This window comes from Drosophila biarmipes, chromosome 3R (genome assembly GCF_025231255.1).
Source record: "Drosophila biarmipes strain raj3 chromosome 3R, RU_DBia_V1.1, whole genome shotgun sequence".
Taxonomy (NCBI): domain Eukaryota; kingdom Metazoa; phylum Arthropoda; class Insecta; order Diptera; family Drosophilidae; genus Drosophila; species Drosophila biarmipes.
The window spans coordinates 14723237-14742182 of NC_066616.1; the positions used below are offsets into that span (position 1 = coordinate 14723237).

The 18946-nt window shown below is 45.0% G+C and overlaps 6 protein-coding genes and 1 long non-coding RNA gene across 10 annotated transcripts; 3 read left to right on the forward strand and 4 right to left on the reverse strand.

The window, feature by feature from the left end:
- Positions 1–1157: 1157 nt before the first annotated feature.
- Positions 1158–1604, reverse strand: LOC127011565 (uncharacterized). The gene is made up of 2 exons (XR_007764619.1): positions 1494–1604; positions 1158–1433 (listed from the first exon to the last, which is right to left on the reverse strand). It is a non-coding gene; the product is annotated as an uncharacterized LOC127011565 (long non-coding RNA).
- Positions 1605–2173: 569 nt separating this feature from the next.
- On the forward strand, positions 2174–6313 carry LOC108031726 (DNA polymerase iota). Of its 2 annotated transcripts, none has more exons than XM_017105396.3 (3): positions 2174–2228; positions 3088–4059; positions 4129–6313. In XM_017105396.3, the coding sequence occupies exons 2-3, from the start codon at positions 3103–3105 to the stop codon at positions 5386–5388; spliced, it is 2217 nt and encodes a 738-aa protein (XP_016960885.1). In that variant the 5' UTR covers positions 2174–2228; positions 3088–3102; the 3' UTR covers positions 5389–6313. The 2 variants fall into 2 exon arrangements, with proteins under 2 accessions (XP_016960885.1, XP_016960886.1); XM_017105397.3 differs by having other exon boundaries at positions 2210–2267.
- LOC108031727 (transcriptional adapter 2B) lies at positions 6023–9343 on the reverse strand. 2 transcript variants are annotated; one of them, XM_017105398.3, is made up of 4 exons: positions 9122–9343; positions 7680–8555; positions 7028–7107; positions 6023–6957 (listed from the first exon to the last, which is right to left on the reverse strand). In XM_017105398.3, the coding sequence occupies exons 1-4, from the start codon at positions 9233–9235 to the stop codon at positions 6363–6365; spliced, it is 1665 nt and encodes a 554-aa protein (XP_016960887.1). In that variant the 5' UTR covers positions 9236–9343; the 3' UTR covers positions 6023–6362. The 2 variants fall into 2 exon arrangements, with proteins under 2 accessions (XP_016960887.1, XP_016960888.1); XM_017105399.3 differs by having other exon boundaries at positions 6734–6957; positions 7028–7177; positions 9122–9340.
- A 201-nt stretch (positions 9344–9544) lies between these two features.
- On the reverse strand, positions 9545–12614 carry LOC108032021 (CUE domain-containing protein 2). The gene is made up of 4 exons (XM_050888386.1): positions 12023–12614; positions 11714–11960; positions 11485–11651; positions 9545–11389 (listed from the first exon to the last, which is right to left on the reverse strand). Exons 1-4 carry the CDS (start codon positions 12334–12336, stop codon positions 11203–11205), a joined length of 915 nt encoding a protein of 304 aa, XP_050744343.1. The 5' UTR covers positions 12337–12614; the 3' UTR covers positions 9545–11202.
- A 400-nt stretch (positions 12615–13014) lies between these two features.
- On the forward strand, positions 13015–14712 carry LOC108032099 (tether containing UBX domain for GLUT4). Its single transcript, XM_050888865.1, has 2 exons — positions 13015–13093; positions 13151–14712. Exon 2 carries the CDS (start codon positions 13167–13169, stop codon positions 14601–14603), a length of 1437 nt encoding a protein of 478 aa, XP_050744822.1. The 5' UTR covers positions 13015–13093; positions 13151–13166; the 3' UTR covers positions 14604–14712.
- On the reverse strand, positions 14699–16599 carry LOC108032100 (prolyl 4-hydroxylase subunit alpha-1-like). 2 transcript variants are annotated; one of them, XM_017105929.3, is made up of 7 exons: positions 16353–16599; positions 16142–16299; positions 15928–16081; positions 15183–15873; positions 15084–15128; positions 14866–15031; positions 14699–14818 (listed from the first exon to the last, which is right to left on the reverse strand). In XM_017105929.3, exons 1-7 carry the CDS (start codon positions 16556–16558, stop codon positions 14757–14759), a joined length of 1482 nt encoding a protein of 493 aa, XP_016961418.1. In that variant the 5' UTR covers positions 16559–16599; the 3' UTR covers positions 14699–14756. The 2 variants fall into 2 exon arrangements, with proteins under 2 accessions (XP_016961418.1, XP_043951585.1); XM_044095650.2 differs by having other exon boundaries at positions 15084–15873.
- A 353-nt stretch (positions 16600–16952) lies between these two features.
- Positions 16953–18840, forward strand: LOC108031219 (prolyl 4-hydroxylase subunit alpha-1-like). Its single transcript, XM_017104453.3, has 7 exons — positions 16953–17164; positions 17214–17371; positions 17427–17580; positions 17634–18315; positions 18371–18415; positions 18468–18633; positions 18688–18840. The coding sequence occupies exons 1-7, from the start codon at positions 16959–16961 to the stop codon at positions 18783–18785; spliced, it is 1509 nt and encodes a 502-aa protein (XP_016959942.1). The 5' UTR covers positions 16953–16958; the 3' UTR covers positions 18786–18840.
- Positions 18841–18946: the final 106 nt, after the last annotated feature.

The following is an 18946-nucleotide window of genomic DNA, read 5'->3' on the forward strand; positions in this document are numbered from 1 at the left end:
ATATGTTCCCGGGGAGTGCTCCAATAACGACACAAGTCTGGGGCGGCCCAAGGAGCCCGAGGAGGAGCAGGCCAGTGGAGACGGACACGCTGGCTGATTTTAATCAAATTCACAGCATTGTTTGCCTGTCAGGCAGCCAGCGGGGCGATTATCACAGGCGCAGGACGACGGAGGAGTAAGGAGCTCGCAGCTCGCAGCTCGGAGGAGTGGACAACAAGGCGAAGGTCTGGCCGATATATATATTTTTTGCTTTTTTCGCTTCACTTCTGCTGCTGGCGAATTCCGAGCGCATTTCATACGACACCACAACCATGGGCAATTCCACAAACCCAAACGAGAGCCATAAAGCTGCGCTGCCCCACATTCCTGGCGGGCTCGAAAGCGCGTGACCGCACCACTGCCCCAACTCCATCCACTCCCACTCGCAGAACCCCACCCACCTGGGGTGGTGCTTTTATTTTACTTTATTATATATATCTCCTTTATCTTGTTGAAGACTGCGCCAATATAAAACTCATGAATATCATTAAAAACCGCGGCTGGCCACTCGTAAAATTATTGTAATAACAACAAATGCGCTGACATGCGATGCTCCCATGCCAAAATTGCTAATTGGTCAAATTGCCTTAGGAAGAGTACTTCAAATCAAAAAGCAATCCAATTTTTTAAGGATAAATCCATTAACACAGACTTTACAAAATTGTTACGAAGTAAACTTACTTAATTCTACAATTTTCTACCTCAAAACTTTATAGCTTTACAAAATTGTTATCAAGTATACTTACTTAATTCTATAATTTTCTACCTCAAAACTTTATGCTGAGCCTTCTAATATAAGTTGGGCCTGCAAAATAAAAACTAACCGGTTTTTAGGAAGCCAAATCGGCCCCCGAAAACTCAATTATCAATGTTGAAGTATATATATTTATTATAATGCAATGCCTTTTTATACCAAAAGCACCAGCCGGCCTCAATTATAAGATTGTTGGATATTATAAAAATGTTCAACATTTTGTATAATGCCATAATTCCAACTGCTTTAAAATATTAATTAACAACCCTAATAAATTAAATTATGTATATTAATTAAAAATTTTTTATAAAATTTTAAATTTTATATTATATTTTTTTTTTTCAAATTATTAACAACAACAAAGTGCACAATAATGAACATATTTCACACAATAAATTCAATGCGTTTATTCGGATTCAGTTCAAATAAAATATTTTATTTTCCTTGGGTGCTTGTGAGAACATTTTTGCCTATGGGCTTGGGATCGCCCTGAACGGATGCCAAGGCGAGGAGCAGGAAAGCGCAGACAGCGAAGATCTTCATGGTTGAAATTTGTGGTGCATCTGGAATTTGGTCCGGCCTTTTATACCCCGACAGTAGAACCAGATTGGTTTCAAAGTTGTTAATTACAGGTTTAATGCTATGACGTACTATTTGCTAAAAATATGTAAATAATGCTAACTGTTTATCTTTATATTACCAAAAAAGAAACCAAATCACTTTTTAGGAATTTAAAAATAAATCAGAACATTGAGAAGAAATACCAAACAAGATAATCAAGATATTTTTGCTTAGGTAAAACAAGGCACAGCAAAGACACTTTGAATATTACTGCCTACAAAAAAACAGGTTGCTTTTAACGAGGTCTAATGCTGGTTTTTAAGGGGAAGTCAATTTTGATATTAGTTAACTGTGTGGGGTTACTAAATAAATATTTAAATTAATTTACCAATGCATTTTTCAAATTTCTAACGTATCTAACAATATTTTCTATTGTAAATATTTTGTTTTCGTATAAAACGATGAATTCAACAAGAAAGGAAGTTAGCTCCGGCAAGCCAAATTATAATAAATAAATTCGAAATGCGGAACTCATTAAAAAATGTTTTTTTCCAAGTGTAGGAGGTTATACTGTAAAATTTGTTTAAGTAGTGACGGATAAGTTTTTAAATTACTAATGTTTAACGGAAGCGCCTTACGTCGTAAGCTTAACGTTTTCTTTTAGAACAGGGTGGCAGCGCCAACAGCCTAGCGGGGCACTCAACCACGTTATAGCGAATAACCGCACCCAGACTGAAGTGGAATGCAATACTAGCAGAGTTGCCAACCCAGGGCTGCATCTGCAACGATTGCCCCCCATTGCCATTTACATCGATTTCATGGGTCTAGAGTCATCGACAGTGCCATCGGTGTGCCTCCACCTCTAGTTTTTAAGGTAAATATAAACCCAATTAAAAGTAATAAATTACTGCAGGTGCGTGCATTTAAGCCTTAAATCGTGTATTCGAGAAAGACCGGTGGGTTGTGGCGGGCGAGAAAGTTGGAGGGGGCGAAGCTGCAGGGCGCGAGCGAAATCCGTTGTTTTCTCGGCCACAACTAATGCGTCATCGCCAAACCGTCAACTTTGTGCAATACTTTGTTGTGGGCCGCCGTAAATGTTTAGCCGGCACTCGTTTATGGGCTGTGTGTGTGCACGCTGGCGTTTGGCCCGAATGTTTTTCGCAATGTTTGATTAGAAAGTCGGCGGCGCCAGTGGAAGAGGAAGAAACGGCGAGCAACAGTGGCCAGCAGAAGCGGATTTCACATCCAGCGGAGCACCCGACTCTCTCGCGCGCTCTCTCTCTCCCTCTCTCCTTGCTTTGTTTCGCCGCCAGCCACCCAACTTGCATCAGGGTACCCTGCATTCGTAGGGGTATGCTGGAACAGTTGAGCAATACACCCAGTAAAATATTCAACAAATTATTTACTAATGCGGATACAAACAAGTCATAAATGCCACCTCGGAGTCCTATCTCTACTTTACTTTATTGACGAATAATCTTTAAAAATAGTTTTATTGTTAGATAGCATTAAAGTCTTTTGTCATATTTCAAAGCTATTTCTTGTGAATTTTGTGTTCTGTTTAAAAGTTATTTAAGCGCAAGAGGACACTTAAAACTCATTTAAGGAACAGCTCTTGCATTTTTCTTTCCATTACGCTCCCAAAACGCTCAGCAAAACAGGGTATCCCTTAGTCGACTGCTGCCCTACTACCAGCTCTATGAGTTCCATTTCATGACCTTTCGCAATTTCAGGCGCTCAGAACCGCCATGGACTTCGCCAGCGTGCTCGGTAAAAGCGAGGCGCACCAGCGCACCATTATCCACCTGGATATGGACTACTTTTACGCTCAGGTGGAGGAGATTCGGGATCCAACGCTGCGCTCGAAGGCTCTGGGCATCCAGCAGAAAAACATTGTAGTCACCTGCAACTATGTGGCGCGCGCCAAAGGAGTGGCCAAGCTGATGCTCATTGCTGAGGCACAGCGAATCTGTCCAGAGCTGGTCCTCGTCAATGGCGAGGATCTTGCTCCGTATCGCCAGATGTCGCAACGTATCTTCGATCTGCTGCTTAACTACACTCCCCTGGTCGAGAAGCTCGGCTTCGATGAAAACTTTATGGATGTAACTGCATTGGTAGAACTGCGTCAGGCTCATGTCGCTGAGGCCCAGCTTAAACCACCCGTGGGTCACACATATCCAGCGGATGGCACCCCCTTGTCCGCTTGCGACTGCGGCTGTGCCCAGCGACTGGCCATCGGTACTCGGATCGCCCAGGAGATCAGGGAGGAACTCAAGCTTCGACTGGGCATAACCTGCTGCGCCGGAATCGCATACAACAAACTGCTGGCCAAGTTGGTCGGCAGCAGCCACAAACCCAACCAGCAGACCGTTCTTGTTTCCACCTACGCCGAGCAGTTTATGCGAGAGCTGGGAGACATAAAGCGGGTCACTGGGATTGGCCAGAAGACTCAGTGCCTCCTGATGGAGGCCGGCATGTCATCTGTGGAGCAGTTGCAGCAGTGCGACATGGACGTGATGCGCAAAAAATTCGGCTTTGAGACGGCCACCCGATTGAGGGATCTGGCCTTCGGTCGCGACACGAGTTCCGTTCGACCTACCGGAAAACCAAAAACCATTGGAATGGAGGATGCCTGCAAGCCAATCTCCGTGCGAACCGATGTGGAGGAACGGTTCCGCATGCTACTCAAGCGGCTGGTGGAGCAGGTAAGCTTACAAGTGATTTATAACTTTTAAGACAGTGTAGTAAACCACATTCCTCTTCGAATCCCTTAGGTTGCAGAGGATGGCCGCGTTCCCATCGCCATCAAGGTTGTGCTGCGAAAGTTCGATTCCCAGAAGAAAAGCAGTCATCGAGAGACCAAGCAGGCCAACATCCTTCCGTCCCTATTTAAGACCTCCATGTGTCCAGGAGAAACCGGCGTGAGCAAAGTACAACTGGCGGATGGGGCCCAGGAGAAACTTCTTAAGATTGTGATGCGACTATTCGAGAGAATCGTGGATATGAGCAAGCCTTTCAATATCACTCTACTGGGCCTGGCCTTCTCCAAATTCCAGGAGCGCAAGGTGGGCTCTTCATCAATAGCCAATTTCTTGATCAAGAAGGCGGATCTGGAGGTGCAATCGATCACCTCCCTGACAAACACGAGTCTCACGAGTCCCACAGCGGAAAGTCCCACCTCGGACGAGTGCGCTTTCCGCTCCTCACCAACAACGTTCAAGCCGAGCGATCAGTTTTATAGGAGAAGAGCCACCACAGCATCACCGGTTCCCATGCTTCTGGATAATGGCTCTGAATCAGCGGCCACTAACTCGGATTTCAGCGATTTCTCTGAGACGGAGGTCGAACCGTCGCCGAAAAAGAGCCGCGTTGGCCGTCTGTTAGTGTCCAAGCGCAGCCGATTGGCGGCGGATGTTGGGGATTCCGCTGCGGAGGTTGCTTCGCCCAGTAAGCTGCGCGTCTGTGATCTGCGCCTGAACTCGCGGGACAGCGAGAAGGACTTCCCCATGAGCACCACGCCATCTACTTCTACATCCGCGCCTGCCCCTCGCTTTCGCACCGTCCAGCCACCGAACACGCTATTGCAGCGAATCGACGGCAGCCTCCGGTTTGTCTCCACGCGCACTGCCAGTCGCTTGAGTTCAAATGCTAGCTCCACGGCCTCATCGCCACTTCCTTCGCCCATGGACGATTCCACGGCGATGAGCGCGCCCAGCACACCAACCATGTCCTTCGCCCCACCCATTACAGCAGCAGTGGTTACCACCACCAACAGCGAGCCCTCGACTCATGTCCTTACGAATATTGCCTGTCCAGCGGGTGTGGATGCAGAGGTGTTCAAGGAGCTGCCCGTGGAGTTGCAAACCGAGTTGATCGCATCGTGGCGCAGTTCCCTAGTGGCTGCCGTGGAGCAAACAAACGGATCAGCTTCCACCACAACCACAGCGATTGCAAGCGGAGCTCCAGCCACGGCCACCACCGCCAGCGGGGGACAGAAAAACACGTTGTATCGCTACTTTCTGCGGAATAAGTGATGCAGTGCATCCAAGCATCACATCGTTTCTAGTTGTAAGAACAAAGTGAATAAATCCGTTTATATATATGATATATTTTTATAGGTATACGGTTACAAATTGTAAGTTTAAGGGCGCCGCTTTGGACGATCCTAAGCTAGGATACATAAAAAAACGGTAGATTCCTAGTACTGAGCCATTGGGCAGTTAATTAAAGAACCTTAAAAAAGCCACTATTGTATTAAAGAAAAAAATTAAGTTTGAACATCACGTATACATTATGAATTTTTCGAAAGAATTGGTTGCAAATGAATAAAATAATCAGATTCGATTAGAATATAATGAACAATATTGTCTTGAACTATGGCGTTGCTTTTCTTTCCCAGCTTTGTAATAAAATCAATGATAAACAGAATAGTATATCTATTATAGTTGATCTTAGTAACTATAGCTCATGCCACCTTAATTATTTTCCTAGCAATCTACCATTTATGTTGAATAATAATAATATACAAATACGAATACTCAGCGCGACAAGATCGCCTGCAGAGGCTTACTAATTATCGATTTGCATTAAATCTCACAAGTGTATCCTAGTGGGGCTTAGTCACGAGCGGTTCCCTGGCAGCTGTGAGTTTCGAGACACAAGTCCGCGTCTTTGTTGCACATTCGCTATTACATTTATTACTTCATTTACACTTCATATCATACAAATTCAATTGGTTGGGTCGCCTACTTAAGTTTAGTTAATACAGAATATCCGAAGCCTGACATCTCACACAAAAGGAACAAAACTTTATCTAATTGAGCTTGACTTGATACAAGTAAATTGATTTTTCTGTAGTTTTTACCTCGAAGAAAATGGCAACAAAAGTTGAACAGTATAAAAATGTCTTTAACTTATGCTAACGATGATAAAATAAAGTGAAGTCCTTAGATCGAGAAATGCATGTAGCTCTTAATCGCAGGGGCGCGGGAGAATGGAAGTGGTTTCATCAGTGGCTCAGCCAGCCGCACTTGATAAAGAATTTTCGCAGCGAAGTTTCCATGGGACTGCCCAGCGAAGGTGCTCCGCTCAGGCAGACGGTCTTCACCGAGAGGTACGTGGTTGGCGTGATGTTGTGCTTCTTGCACAGATCCAGCTCGTTGTGGCTGAGCAGGTCGCTGCCCAGCGGCTGGGGCAGGTGCTTCAGTTCCTCCAGCTGGGTGCGCAACTTGAGGCTCATGCTGGGCTTCTGCTCACTGCCTCCGCCGGCGGCCTCGCTTTGCATTTTGTGGTGGCCGCTTTGCAGGAGCTGCGGATACTGCTGCAGCGGCTGCAGATGTTGTTGGCTTCCCTTCGCCGAGTTCGTGGGCAGATTCGCCATCGTCGTAGCCGTGGAAATCGCCCCCGTCGTCGCTCCCGAGTCCACTGTTATCCCCATTCCCATCCCCGTCGTCTGCAGCATCGTAGCTGCCGACGATCCCCGACAGCTATCCAAGTAGTTTCTGCTGGGCAATAATGCGCCGGAGCAGGTCGGGTCGGCGATGTGGAGCGTGTTTCTTGGTGCGATTGAACTTGAATTTGCCTCGACGCCGCTTGACATTTCGCTAAATCGAAAAACCAAAGAATTTGAATAACAAAGTCCAAGGAGTCGCTACTTCTTAGCCAAGTACTTACGCCTTTCTGAGATTCGGTTGTGGGGAGTGCAAGGAAGAGCTTGGCGCCCGATGACTTCCATTGGAGGGTGGCGTGTGGTCCTGTGGTTAAACATTGTCTTATAGAACCATTCGAACGCTCGTTGTTTGGCGCGTTTATAATGCAGTGGAGCTGAATATCGTGAGACAAGACGGAAAAGCGATTGTAAGAGTTGGGTCAGGTCAGGTCAGGTCGGTAAAAGCAAGGTAGAACACACGATATTCAACTCGTCATGCATTCTCATGGGATGAGCTCACTCCAAGGGGAATGAAATCGAAACTATCCCATCCGAACTTCAAAAACTTGTTTGTAAATCGAATCGATTTACTTAAAGTGGCTTATGCACATTAACTTTAAAATCGTATATATAATTTACTTTTTTTTAACCAGATTTTAAAAGACTGATTTAAAGTAAAATTGTAATGATAGCGGATAGCGGAGTGCTAACCAAATGTCTTAAAAATGTGTTACAGATTCTACAATTTATGGACCAAAGTCAAGAAATGTTCTAGAATATACTTCATTACAAAAGTGAAAGTGAACACTCAAAAAAGTCAAGTAATAGAATTTCGATAAGGTAAGTGGGTTTGGATAGTTCGTTTTCGAAACCTCCGCAGCGGAGCTTAACACTTACGGTCTTGCCGTGGCCATACGGTCCTGAGGAGCGGTGGGTCGCACTGGCCGCGTGCTGCTCAAAGTGGGCGCAGTCCGCGATCTTCGTCAGGCCATTATAGCGATAACGATATAGCTCCGCCTGTCGGATGCGCAGCTCCTTCTCGCGCTCCAGCGATCCCAAAAACCGCTCATACTCGTTGCAGGTGTAGAACTGGGCGTATACCCGGAATCTGTCCCGGAACTCGCGTTGCTCCTTGGTGAGTCCTTGGTGCAGAGCGTAGTTCCGGTTGCGGAAGAAGTTCGAGACCAACTGGTAGTCCTTGACCATCCGTTTCCGGCGAGCTCGCTCCCTTAGTCGGCGGGTGTAGATGTCAACGTGGGCCAGCTTGAGCATCACGTCCACCTCCGTGTCCTCGGAGTTCAGCGAGATGTTGGAGATCAGTTGCTCGGCCGTGGGATCGTATTCCCGCTCGAAGCTGTCCCTGTTGGGCATGTAGCCCAGCTGCATGGCCTCGTCTGAGTTGATGTCCAGTGGAGGCAGGGTGGACAGGGCACTGGAGCCCAGAGGACCGGCATCGTCGTCGCCCGTGTGATCGATAAGGCGGGGTCTTTGACTTTGCGCCGGCGTCCAGGTGGCCCTTCCAATCGTGCCGTTCACAAACTTATTCACATACTCCTCCTTGGCGTCCTCCGCCGACTTGGTCTCGATGTGCTTGCTGATGTCCTCCCAGTTTCCGAAGCCGTACTGCTCGATGGCGTCCAGCAGGCGGATCTCCTCCCGGGCCGTCCATGCTCCCTTCCCACGGAACACACTCAATATGGAGGTGCCCGTGTCCATGAACTGGTATGCATGGTTGTTTTGATGGGCGCCGATCTCCGCTCCCGCAGCAAAGCACTGCGCAAAAAATAAACAATACAACGTAAATAAAGAGTCAGCTGTTTTTTAATCAACATGGTGAAATTGCCGGTTGTGAGTGTGTATTTCCAGATGAGTCAGTTTTTCGGTTCCAGATTTGGCGACGCATCTCTAGACCGCTCGAGTATGGGTGCAGTAGGGTGGGTCGATTTTGTTGACAATGAAACTTAGGGGTGAGAAAGATCTCCGAAGAATTCTCAACAATGCGAATAATCTCTAGTATACACATTTTCAGCCACTTTCATAAAATGCGTCAAAAATACATATGTAGGACTAGCAGAAAAACCAAAAAGGATTTACTCTTTACACATTTTAATCCCTGTCACATTATCTTTAATAAGACAAATTTTTATACATAATAAAGTTTTCTTAAGATTTCTTTATTTTTTTATAATAAATCATTTACAATTTAAATTTTGTAATTTGCTTAAGGATCTCAGGATCTTCGTGTAAATTTCCAGAACCCCAGATATTTTGACCCACCCTACCGCACTCACACAAATGAACGCGCGTCGCTTGACTCCGTGTATGTGTGGGTTACTTACTTGCAGACACAAATCGAAATTTTCGCACTCCGCACAGTGCACCCGAATGCCCTGAATATCATCCTGGCAATTTGTGCAATTATACTTAGTGAATAAGTCCGCGATTGTGGTCATTTTGCCCCAAAACGTGGATTTTCTCGACAATTATGAGTTGTGCGAAAAAAAACCTATGCCAGTAGTGTGACCAGACGCGGGTACAGCGCCATATTGCTCGGCTGGGTATCTGTATATACACCGCTCACGAACTAGTTCATGGGAGTAGAGTTAACTTTCTAGCTATTTTATAGCCATTTTTCAACTTTAGTGATACCGAAATATTTGAAATTACATTTCAATTATCTGTATTGTCAACTATTTTCTGGGACAAAATTATTAAATAAACACAAACCCGACCTAGAAAATACATTTTTAAAATAACATTGGTTTATGCGTTAAATATTGATAGTAGTTTATTTAATAATTTCAAAAGTTTAATTCGAGTGTTTTGCCTTTTCTTTAAGTTGATTTTTACGCTAATATCACAAAAATAATATATAAAACTAAAAATATAAGATGTTAATATCAAACCAAAACCAGGTAAACATAAATACGATTATATATGATTGTTGAAACACCGATCGTGCAGTGCTGAATTGAAATCAGAGAACTCGAGGTGCTTAAAATGCAATTGGTTACATAATAATTAAGCGGTGGTCGGGGTTTAAAACTTATCCTAAATAATGAGTGTTAAAAAATGATAAAACAGATGCATGTATATCTTTTGTCTCAAACAAAAAATGACAAACTAAGAGCTGCCGAACATTGTTCAGGATGCTTAAATCTAACATGTATTGGGCGCGGGTCTGCCGAGTGATATTGTAGGTTACAATCGTTACAATCATTGGAGAGGATTCGGGGATAGGCTACGCTATATAAATAGTTGATTATTCGATTAGTTCATACGTGTGTATATGCTGAATACGTTTAGATTATTGTTAGTATTGCTGTCTTACACCGAGCAGTAGCCGAATGGTTAGGGGTTCCAGATATCTCAGTGGGCGGTGAGGACTAGTTTGTGTTGCATGTGGCTTTGGTGGCATTGTTGCTAGATTACTGTTGCTAGTTTGCTTGGACCAGTGGAAAACAAAACGAGTTACACGATACAAAATGGGTTAACAAATCTTAAACAGATATGGCAAGTTTCTTGTGCAGCTGCGTTTCTGAAACACGCACACGGCCAACAAAATTCATCAATTCGAGTACCTAAAAACGTCTAAATAAGTCTATTTGAGCGCCAAATTCGGGTTGGTTGTCGCACCTGCGACTGATCCTTGGATTCGAAGTAGGTTTAACAATACTGTTCGAGGACATTAAAGAGTTTGAGATTCACGATTTTCACAGATACGGTTCGATTCGAATTCGCTTGCGTAAGGAACTGAGGAGAAGTCACAGCGCAGGCGCGACCCCAGTCGTCATAATCGACGACTGGCAACGGATACAGATCCTGATCCAGATCCGTCCGGGCCGCCTGCTCCCGGCAACGGGACTCATAAGCAGGCGGCCACCGCGGCAGATGGGCTCTCAAAATTTGCATAAGCGAGTAGTCCTAAAGCATAACTATCAACTAATTTGGTATGTAAAGTCTTTCTGTCTTTGTCATGGGGATGGGCGCGATGAGAGGTGGAGGTCGAGGTCCAATGGTAACGGCCAACTAGCAACAGTAGCACAACCATGCCGGCCGATCCCACAAACTCCTGACCATACTCACTCGGATATGGGAACCGATTCGCTCTGCTCGGTGGCTCGTCTTTATCTCTGAGCTCTCGCGTCTCATCGTCGTCGTGTTGGGAAGCATCTAAACGTTGGCTAAGCTTGGCGGGAATCACTGGTACGGAGCTGGGATAGGTGCTGGCGTGGCTTGGAGCGGTGTTCATCCCGGCGATATGCATTTGGTTGCATAAGCTGTGCTCGGGATGGCTGCTGCTGCCGGTGGATTTGCAGCTACTGCTGCCGGCGAAGATCGAGGGTGCGGATAAGTTACTGGGGTGTGGATTAATTTGCTTCTTGATAAAATACTTGAAGAGGGTTTTGTTCCTCTTTAGTTACGGTTGAATCTGCTTCTTGGGTTTTTTTAACTCAGCATCTTCGTCACGCTTGATCTCGGTGTACCGCTCGCCCTTGAGCGATACGATCTTGTTGTCGCGGTAGCGCACCAGCTTGCGCGGCTCCATCTTCGGCACCACCGGCTTGTACTCGCGCTGGGTGGCGTTCTTGTCCACATAGGAGTACCTAGTTGGACACGTCAAATATAAGATATTATTTTATCGATTTTTATTTTTTATCTATTTTATATTATCTCGTGACTCTCGAAACTTTTTACTTACCGGGCAATAATACGATTCTTAAGTTCATTATCATCGACGACAACATTCTTCTTGATGTAAGTAGTATGCGACTTGTCAACAATACACTGGTTGGTCTCCTGGCGATGAAGGAGGATCTGGGTGGCGCTATCGATGTCGCCTTTGGAAATAGCGATGCAGTGCTTGATCTTCAAGTAAATAATGTAGGGTTAAGAAGCTTGTAAATCATATTTTCAGTAACTACGTTTACCTCGGCAATGGCCGAATCCGGGAACATTTCCTGGAGAACTTCGGTTTCATCCAGGAAGTAGTCACAAGTGGAGCTAGAGCTATCGGTGGAGCCTCCATCGCTGGTCTCCGACAAGTGCTGGGAGCGCTTATTGCTGCCCCCTCCGCCGCTGCTGCTGCTGTTCGAGGAGAGCTCGTCCTTTTCGGAAGTGGACGAGTTGCGAGCACGCAGCTTGGACTCCGGAATAATACTAGACAGGCTCAGGGAGCTGCAGATATAGTTCATATTAAATTCCATCGTTTTTGAGGGAGGATAAAACTTAAAACCCACTTGAGAGACAAGTTGATAGTGTCATGACTCCCTTGGTTCTTCTCCATCTCGGTGAGCTCGTTGGCCAGCTTGTAGATCCAGTCGCATATGATGCCCTGGTCAATGGTGGGGAACTCCTCGAAGTAGGCGCCCATCATCTCCACGAAGCCCTCGACGTCGAAGCACGGATCCTGTGAGGCCTCCTCCAAAATCGAGATGATGTACGACAGGACGATCTCGTCCACCACGCTGAAGTCTGCCCCCGGGATGTGGCCGCTGATGAACTGCACTAGGCTGCGCTTTACCATCTCGTGCTGCTTTTCCAGATTGGTCATGTTGTCTATAAAGGAAAGGACTTCTCGAAGAATCTTTCACTGGATCGGCGAATCTTCGGGCTCGGCACTTAAAAAGCTCGCTCTGGCTGGGCGTCACTCAAAATGTTAAATCTCACTCGATGGGGACCTCCCCGGAACTAAGAGCAAATCCTTCGGCAGGTAGTAAACTTTATATAAACTAGGTTCTGCCAGGAATTTCCTTTCGAACAGTTTTGATTTCACGAGCTGCGCCTTTCTTTTGCTTCTCCTGCTGCTTCTTCTTCCTGCAATCAATAATATTCCGATAGACAGGCAGCTGCAGTCGATAGGTGAAGGAGATTCACTGGAATCTATCGATAAGTGGTTTTTGAAATGGTTAAAAAATTTGAACATTTTTAAGTTTATATATGAATAACTGAAATATTTTCAAGCTGGAAATTAGTAGAGCGTTAATGTTAAATATAATGGTCAATTTTATACTTATAATATTTGAGGGAATACGTTTTAAAGTATTTTCCATGCAAGGCATAATGTGGGTATATTACAAAGAAGATGCAATTTAGTCAAGAAACTTGTAAAAAATTTTTTATTTATATCTTATATTATTATTTAAATATGATAACTGCTGTCAACATCAACCGATATCCACATCTCTATCGGGGAAAAACGAAAGTCACGCAGCACAACAAACAAATAGCGGGACTATCGATAGCACCGAAATCCCCATTCCAGCCGGCAATATTCCGGAAAGTAGCCTATTTGCAAAACGTCAATAAAGGTGGCATTCCCATTTGCCACTGCTCCCTAGTCTCCATACCGACCCGAATCCTTGCAGGGCAGTTGCCAACCCGATGGACAAGCGCGTCACGATCCTGCTGCCCAACGGGCGGCGGCAGAATGTGAGCGTGACGGCGAACATGACGCTGCTGGAGATCCTGGAGACGGCCTGCTCCAAGCACGGCTACGATGCGGAGGAGCACTGCCTCAAGTTCCACAACAAAGTGGTTGGCCTGACGCAGCAGTTCCGATTCAGCGGCCTGCCTAATAACTGTGTTCTGGAGATGGAGCCAACGGAGAAGCGGCGCACGCTGAGCAACGTTCTCGTCTGCGTCCAGCTGAACGACGGTTCCCGCCAGCAGGCAGACTTCTCGCCCAACGACACCGTTTGGCAGGTGGTCCATAAGCTCTGCGAGTCGCAGGTCAAAGGTTACGATAGCCCCGTCATCATCTACATGCGCAGCGAGGTCATTGGGCAGGACCAGATGCGCCAGACCACGCTGAAATCCCTCGGCATCCTAGAGGGTCGAGCCATGATGCGGCTGATCGACAAAAAGCCCGAGGATCTCAAGACCCAGGCAAATGTATACAAAGCTCCTGCTCCCAAGCCTCCAGTGGATAACGACGATCAGCCCAGCACCTCCCGCTCTGCAATGGCAGCTGGTGGCAGCGGAGGAGGCGGTGGTTTCGCTCTCACCAGCAATATGATCAAGAACCTGAAGCGTACGGCGCCAGAGGAAAACGCATCCGGAAGTGAACCAGCCAAAACATCGGATAAATCCAACCAAGAGCAGCAGCCACAGCCGGAGGCACCCAACTACGACTGGGGTAGTGGCTCCGGATACTCAATGCATCAACCGGCGGGGCGAAAACAGGAGGAGAATGAAGCCGAGGAGAATGCCAGCCGGCCGCCGCCAGTGGTTAATGTGATTGGGCCACGTCAGGCGGTACTCTTCTCCCTGGACGCGACACAGAAGCAAGCCGACGACCTGCCAGACTCTTTCTTTGATCTGACTGTCAACGATCTAAAGATGGTGCTGCGCGACTTGAAGCGCACTTCGAGTGGTGATGACGACGCTCCCCTGCTTACAGCAAAGTTGAGGGAGCTGGAGCGTCAGAAGACCATGCTGGCCAAGCTTAATCAGTACAAGGACTGTGTGCTGCGCATTCAGTTCCCCGATCGCTTTGTGCTGCAGGGCATCTTCAAGCCGCACGAGCCTCTTACCAAAGTGGAGGAGTTTGTTCGCGAGTTTTTGGCCCAGCCCGGCGAGAAGTTCCACCTCTTCACTATCCCACCGAAGAAGGTGCTGCCCTCCAATGAGACGCTCCTGGAGCTGAACTTTGTGCCCAATGCCATAGTGCACTTCGGCTTCCTAAAGGACTCACTTAATGCCGTGAGCAACCGCTTCGTGAAGGAGCGGTATGTGGAGCAGTTAACATCCGAGGAGGGGGCGCACTATGTGGTCCAGAAATACCGCCTCACAAGGGCAACGTCGGTGGGGTCCAACTAGTAGATACTTGGCTTTAAGCAAACAGTCTGAGTGACATTAAATGAATCCGCTCTATTTGTATATCTCATTGTTTTGTATACCACAAGAAAAAATTGTTTTTTAAGTGTTACGTTCAGCTGTCTATATTGTAATACTTTCAGTCGGAATATGGTTTCACCTTTTCATACATGGAGTTAAAAACACTTGCGGCAGCTCGTTTATCCACTTGGTAAGGACTGCAAAGCACATTGTTATTTAACTTCCTGTTTATATCTATTCTTACCGTATTTGGAACCAACTATCACGGGACAACCCGAGTGCGTCGCCTTAATATTCATATCGCCGGAGTTGTGAAGGTTGTGCCAGAAGACGGCCGATCCCCTCTTGGGCGTAACGGATACGTTGATCATGGGAAAGATCGTGGCCCCACCAGAGTCTACATCTCCCAGCTGGAAGAGACATGAACATAAACAAAAGGATTTTTACTACTCTTTGACTTACGTAAAACAATAGTGTGGCTAAGCGATCCCCCCTTGCCCATCGCGTCTGCAAAGGTTTAACAAAATGAGTAATGAGCTTCCCAGTATCAATATATCGAACCTGATTATAGTAATTGTGGTAGTCGGTGTGAAGCACATAATGACCACCCAATCCGTAGTTGATTAGCGAGAACTCGTCGCTCAGTTCCATGCTGAGCCCAGTCATGTCGGTTACCCGTTCGTCAAGTGTCCTTACTACTTTTCCTTGCGACAATATGATGTTCGCGTCCTTCGAGGCTCGAAATTCTGACATGGTACCCGCATCCACTAGGGATAGAGAGAGTTTGGCAGTGTCCAGCAGCCAATTGATTTCGCGGTCGTAGATCACATCGTGATAAATCACCATGTAAGGATCGCTGCTCAGCTCCTCCATTTTCAGAGGGGCGATTCGCGTGAAGGGAGTCGTGGAGCTGTTGTAGCGGCAGTGGAGCCGGCTTTGTTGGCGGAAGATTGCACGGCAGTTCCGCTTAGTCAATATCTCCTCATTAATCCATTGATAAAGTTGGTTTTTCTCCGATTCTTTTGGTAGTTTTTCAAATTGATAATCATCAGAAAGAGCTTGGTTCTTCACCAAAAGAGCAGCCCACGTATTGTGGACGGTGAACCTGCTGAATCTGTTGACCTTGTATAGAAGATTGTCCTTACTAAATTGGGCCAAGGTGAGGTTGAACCAGATTTCCGCCCGGTCTTCTTTCCTATTCCTTAGGGAGAACTCTCCCAATGCAAAGCAATCCTGCGCTGACAGTGCTGTTCTGTTAGCTGTTAAGGCTAATTTCTTTTATTTAATTTGCCTTGTCTTAACTTACTCTGGATTTGGGTATCCTGCTAGATTACCAGCTGCCAGATCTTCCGGCCTTAGACCGTAAAAAGAGATTAGGCCATCAATACCCCGACACGATTGTTCCAAATCATGAGCGGTGGGTAGCCTCTTGCGCATCTGATTGGCCTTTTCAATGTGTCCTGGGGGTAAATTTGATCGGATTTGGGAGAATTATTTGTATTTATTTTACCTAGTAATACCTAACTCATCCTTATTAATTTTCGATGCATAATGATGCCATTTGCTCCAATCCGAATGTAGACGATGTATCAGCCGAAAGCTGTTCAAAGGATTTCCTAAGTACGCTTCATAGTCATCCCTCATCTGGTTCTGCTCAGCTTTCATAATTAATAGGGACCTACGGGAAATTCCAGAATATGTTATAGCATCAGACACTATTTTAAAACTTACTTGTCCAATAAGTTGAGTTTTCTCTTTAGTTTCTTCACATAGTCATTAAGGTTTTCGACCAGCTTATCTTCAACTTCCAGGAGCTGCAACAGCTCTACTGAGGAAGCGGCATAGGATTTCCTTTGAATGGCTTTTCCATATCCAAAGCAGAAAATTATTAAAGTGCCCAAAAAGACAATAAGTTTAATAAATTCAGTCTTGAGCATTTCGGTTCTGGAACAAAGCCGCAAATGACTTGTAAACTTGGTATGGAATATTTCCTATATGATGAATGAATGAAGTTGGTTAAGGTCTAATTGCATTAGTTAAGCTGAATGGAAGTAGAGGTAAAAATTCTGGAGCTCAATGTTTTCCTTCTAATAAGGATAATTATTCAAAATTATATTTTGGATATTCCTTAATTTTTAAAATTTTGTTTCCTTCTACTAACATTAACCAAAATTACTCATTATATATTTTATGAGAGTTTTAATAGTTTTTATAAATGGGTAATCCCTGTTTTTTCAGTGTTAAGCTCAACTAATGTAATTAGAGTTAAAAATACAAATTGTCAATAATATCAATAAAAAGTCGTTAAATTAGTTGTCAATGCCTGGCGAAAGGAAAATGTGTTGTTCAAAATATTTAAGATTTGCAGTATTTTTATGTGCTTGTATAATGTGGTCTCAAGGATTTGCAGAAGAAGTTCCCAAGAAATCGAATGGCGTCTCAACTGTTGAACTGATAAAACTTTTAAATGTTGAGGATGAGTTAGTGGAGAACCTTATGGATTACTTAGAAATATTGAAGAACAAACTGCTTTTGATGGAAAAGTAAGAGCAATGGAGGGCTTTGCTTTGAATAATATGGAATATTTTATAGATCCCTAATTACCATGAATGCCGAGCACACCGAAATGAAGACTGACTATGAAGCGTATTTGGGAAATCCTCTGAACAGCTTTCGGCTGATACATCGTCTAAATTCGGATTGGAGCAAATGGCACGATTATGCGCTTAGGACTAATAAGGATACATCAGGTATTACACATATATATCACTAATAAGTTATATATTTAAAACAATTTTTGTATAGTTCACATGGAGAAGGCACACGATATAAGAAAGCGTTTACCTACAGCGTTCGATTTTGAAATTGCCTGTCGTGGCATTGATGACCTGATGTGCTTTTATAATCTCAAGCCGGATGACCTGGCAGCTGGTAACTTGGCTGCTTACTCAAAGCCAGAGTAAGTTCATACAAATGAAATAAACTTGAATAGAAATCAATTATGATATTCAGAACAGCACTGTCAGCTCAGGATTGCTTATCCCTGGGTGAGTTCAGTATCCGACATAGAAAGGAAGATCTTGCCGAGGCTTGGTTTAACACCTCCTTGGCTCGATTCACTGAGGATAAGCTGAGCTACAAGGCCTTAAAATTTAGCAGAAACACTGTGCACAAGGCTTGGGGACTGCTTTTGATGAAGAACAAGCAGCTGACTGAGGCCTCTTATCACATCGACAGGGGTCCAAGGGCCCCAATAAGCCCCAACTCTGTAGACTATTACTTTCAGGTGGAGTTGGCCACCCAGCGAAACTGCAGTGCTGTCTACAGAAGACCAAGTCGACTCCACTGTCGCTATAACAGCTCTACGACTGCTTTTACGCGGATCGCCCCTCTGAAAATGGAGGAGCTTAGTACCGATCCTTACATGGTGGTTTTCCACGATGTTTTATACGACAGCGAAATTGAATCGATGCTAAACCCCAGCGAGTTCGTCTCGTCCCTTGTGGATGGGGACCAGAAGTCCGATGTGAGAACCTCCAAGGACTCATATGTAGACGATGTCGATAAACTAGAATATCGTGTGGCGGATTTGACAGGCTTAAGTATGGAAATGAGCGATGCGTTCTCGCTGATTAACTACGGCTTGGGTGGCCATTATATATCGCACTACGATTACTTTAACATGGAAAATCAGGTAGTTTTTCTAGAGGTTTTGATAACAATCAGATTATGCCTTACCATCTTTTCAGATTCGACAAAGGCAAGGGGATCGCCTAGCCACTGTCTTGTTTTACGTTAGTCTGCTCAATTATTAAGTTTTCGTAGCATTAATGCGATCCCTTTCAGCTAGGAGAGGTTGAGTCAGGTGGGTCCACTATATTCCCGATGATAAATGTCAGCGTTACGCCAAAGAAGGGATCGGCGCTCTTGTGGTATAATCTGCACAACTCTGGCGACATGAACTTGAAGACCCTTCACTCAGCCTGCCCAGTGATTAGTGGTTCTAAATACGGTAGGATTACCACATTTTTGTCTTTGAATAACACCTTTTATAATGTTTATTTAGTGCTCACCAAATGGATAAACGAATTGCCCCAAATGTTTACCACTCCTTGTATGAAAAATGCAAACCTTCACACCGATAAAAGTATTGTAAGCCTTTAAATACTTGTAATATACCTGAAAACCAGTATATAATAAATTGGAAATTGATTGCAAATTTTATTGTGAGTAATACAAGGAATGACAACTTATTTCTTAACCATTACTTTTATTGTTTCACCCAAAATACTTATTATTTTTGGGTGGAAATTTAACCCTTACTT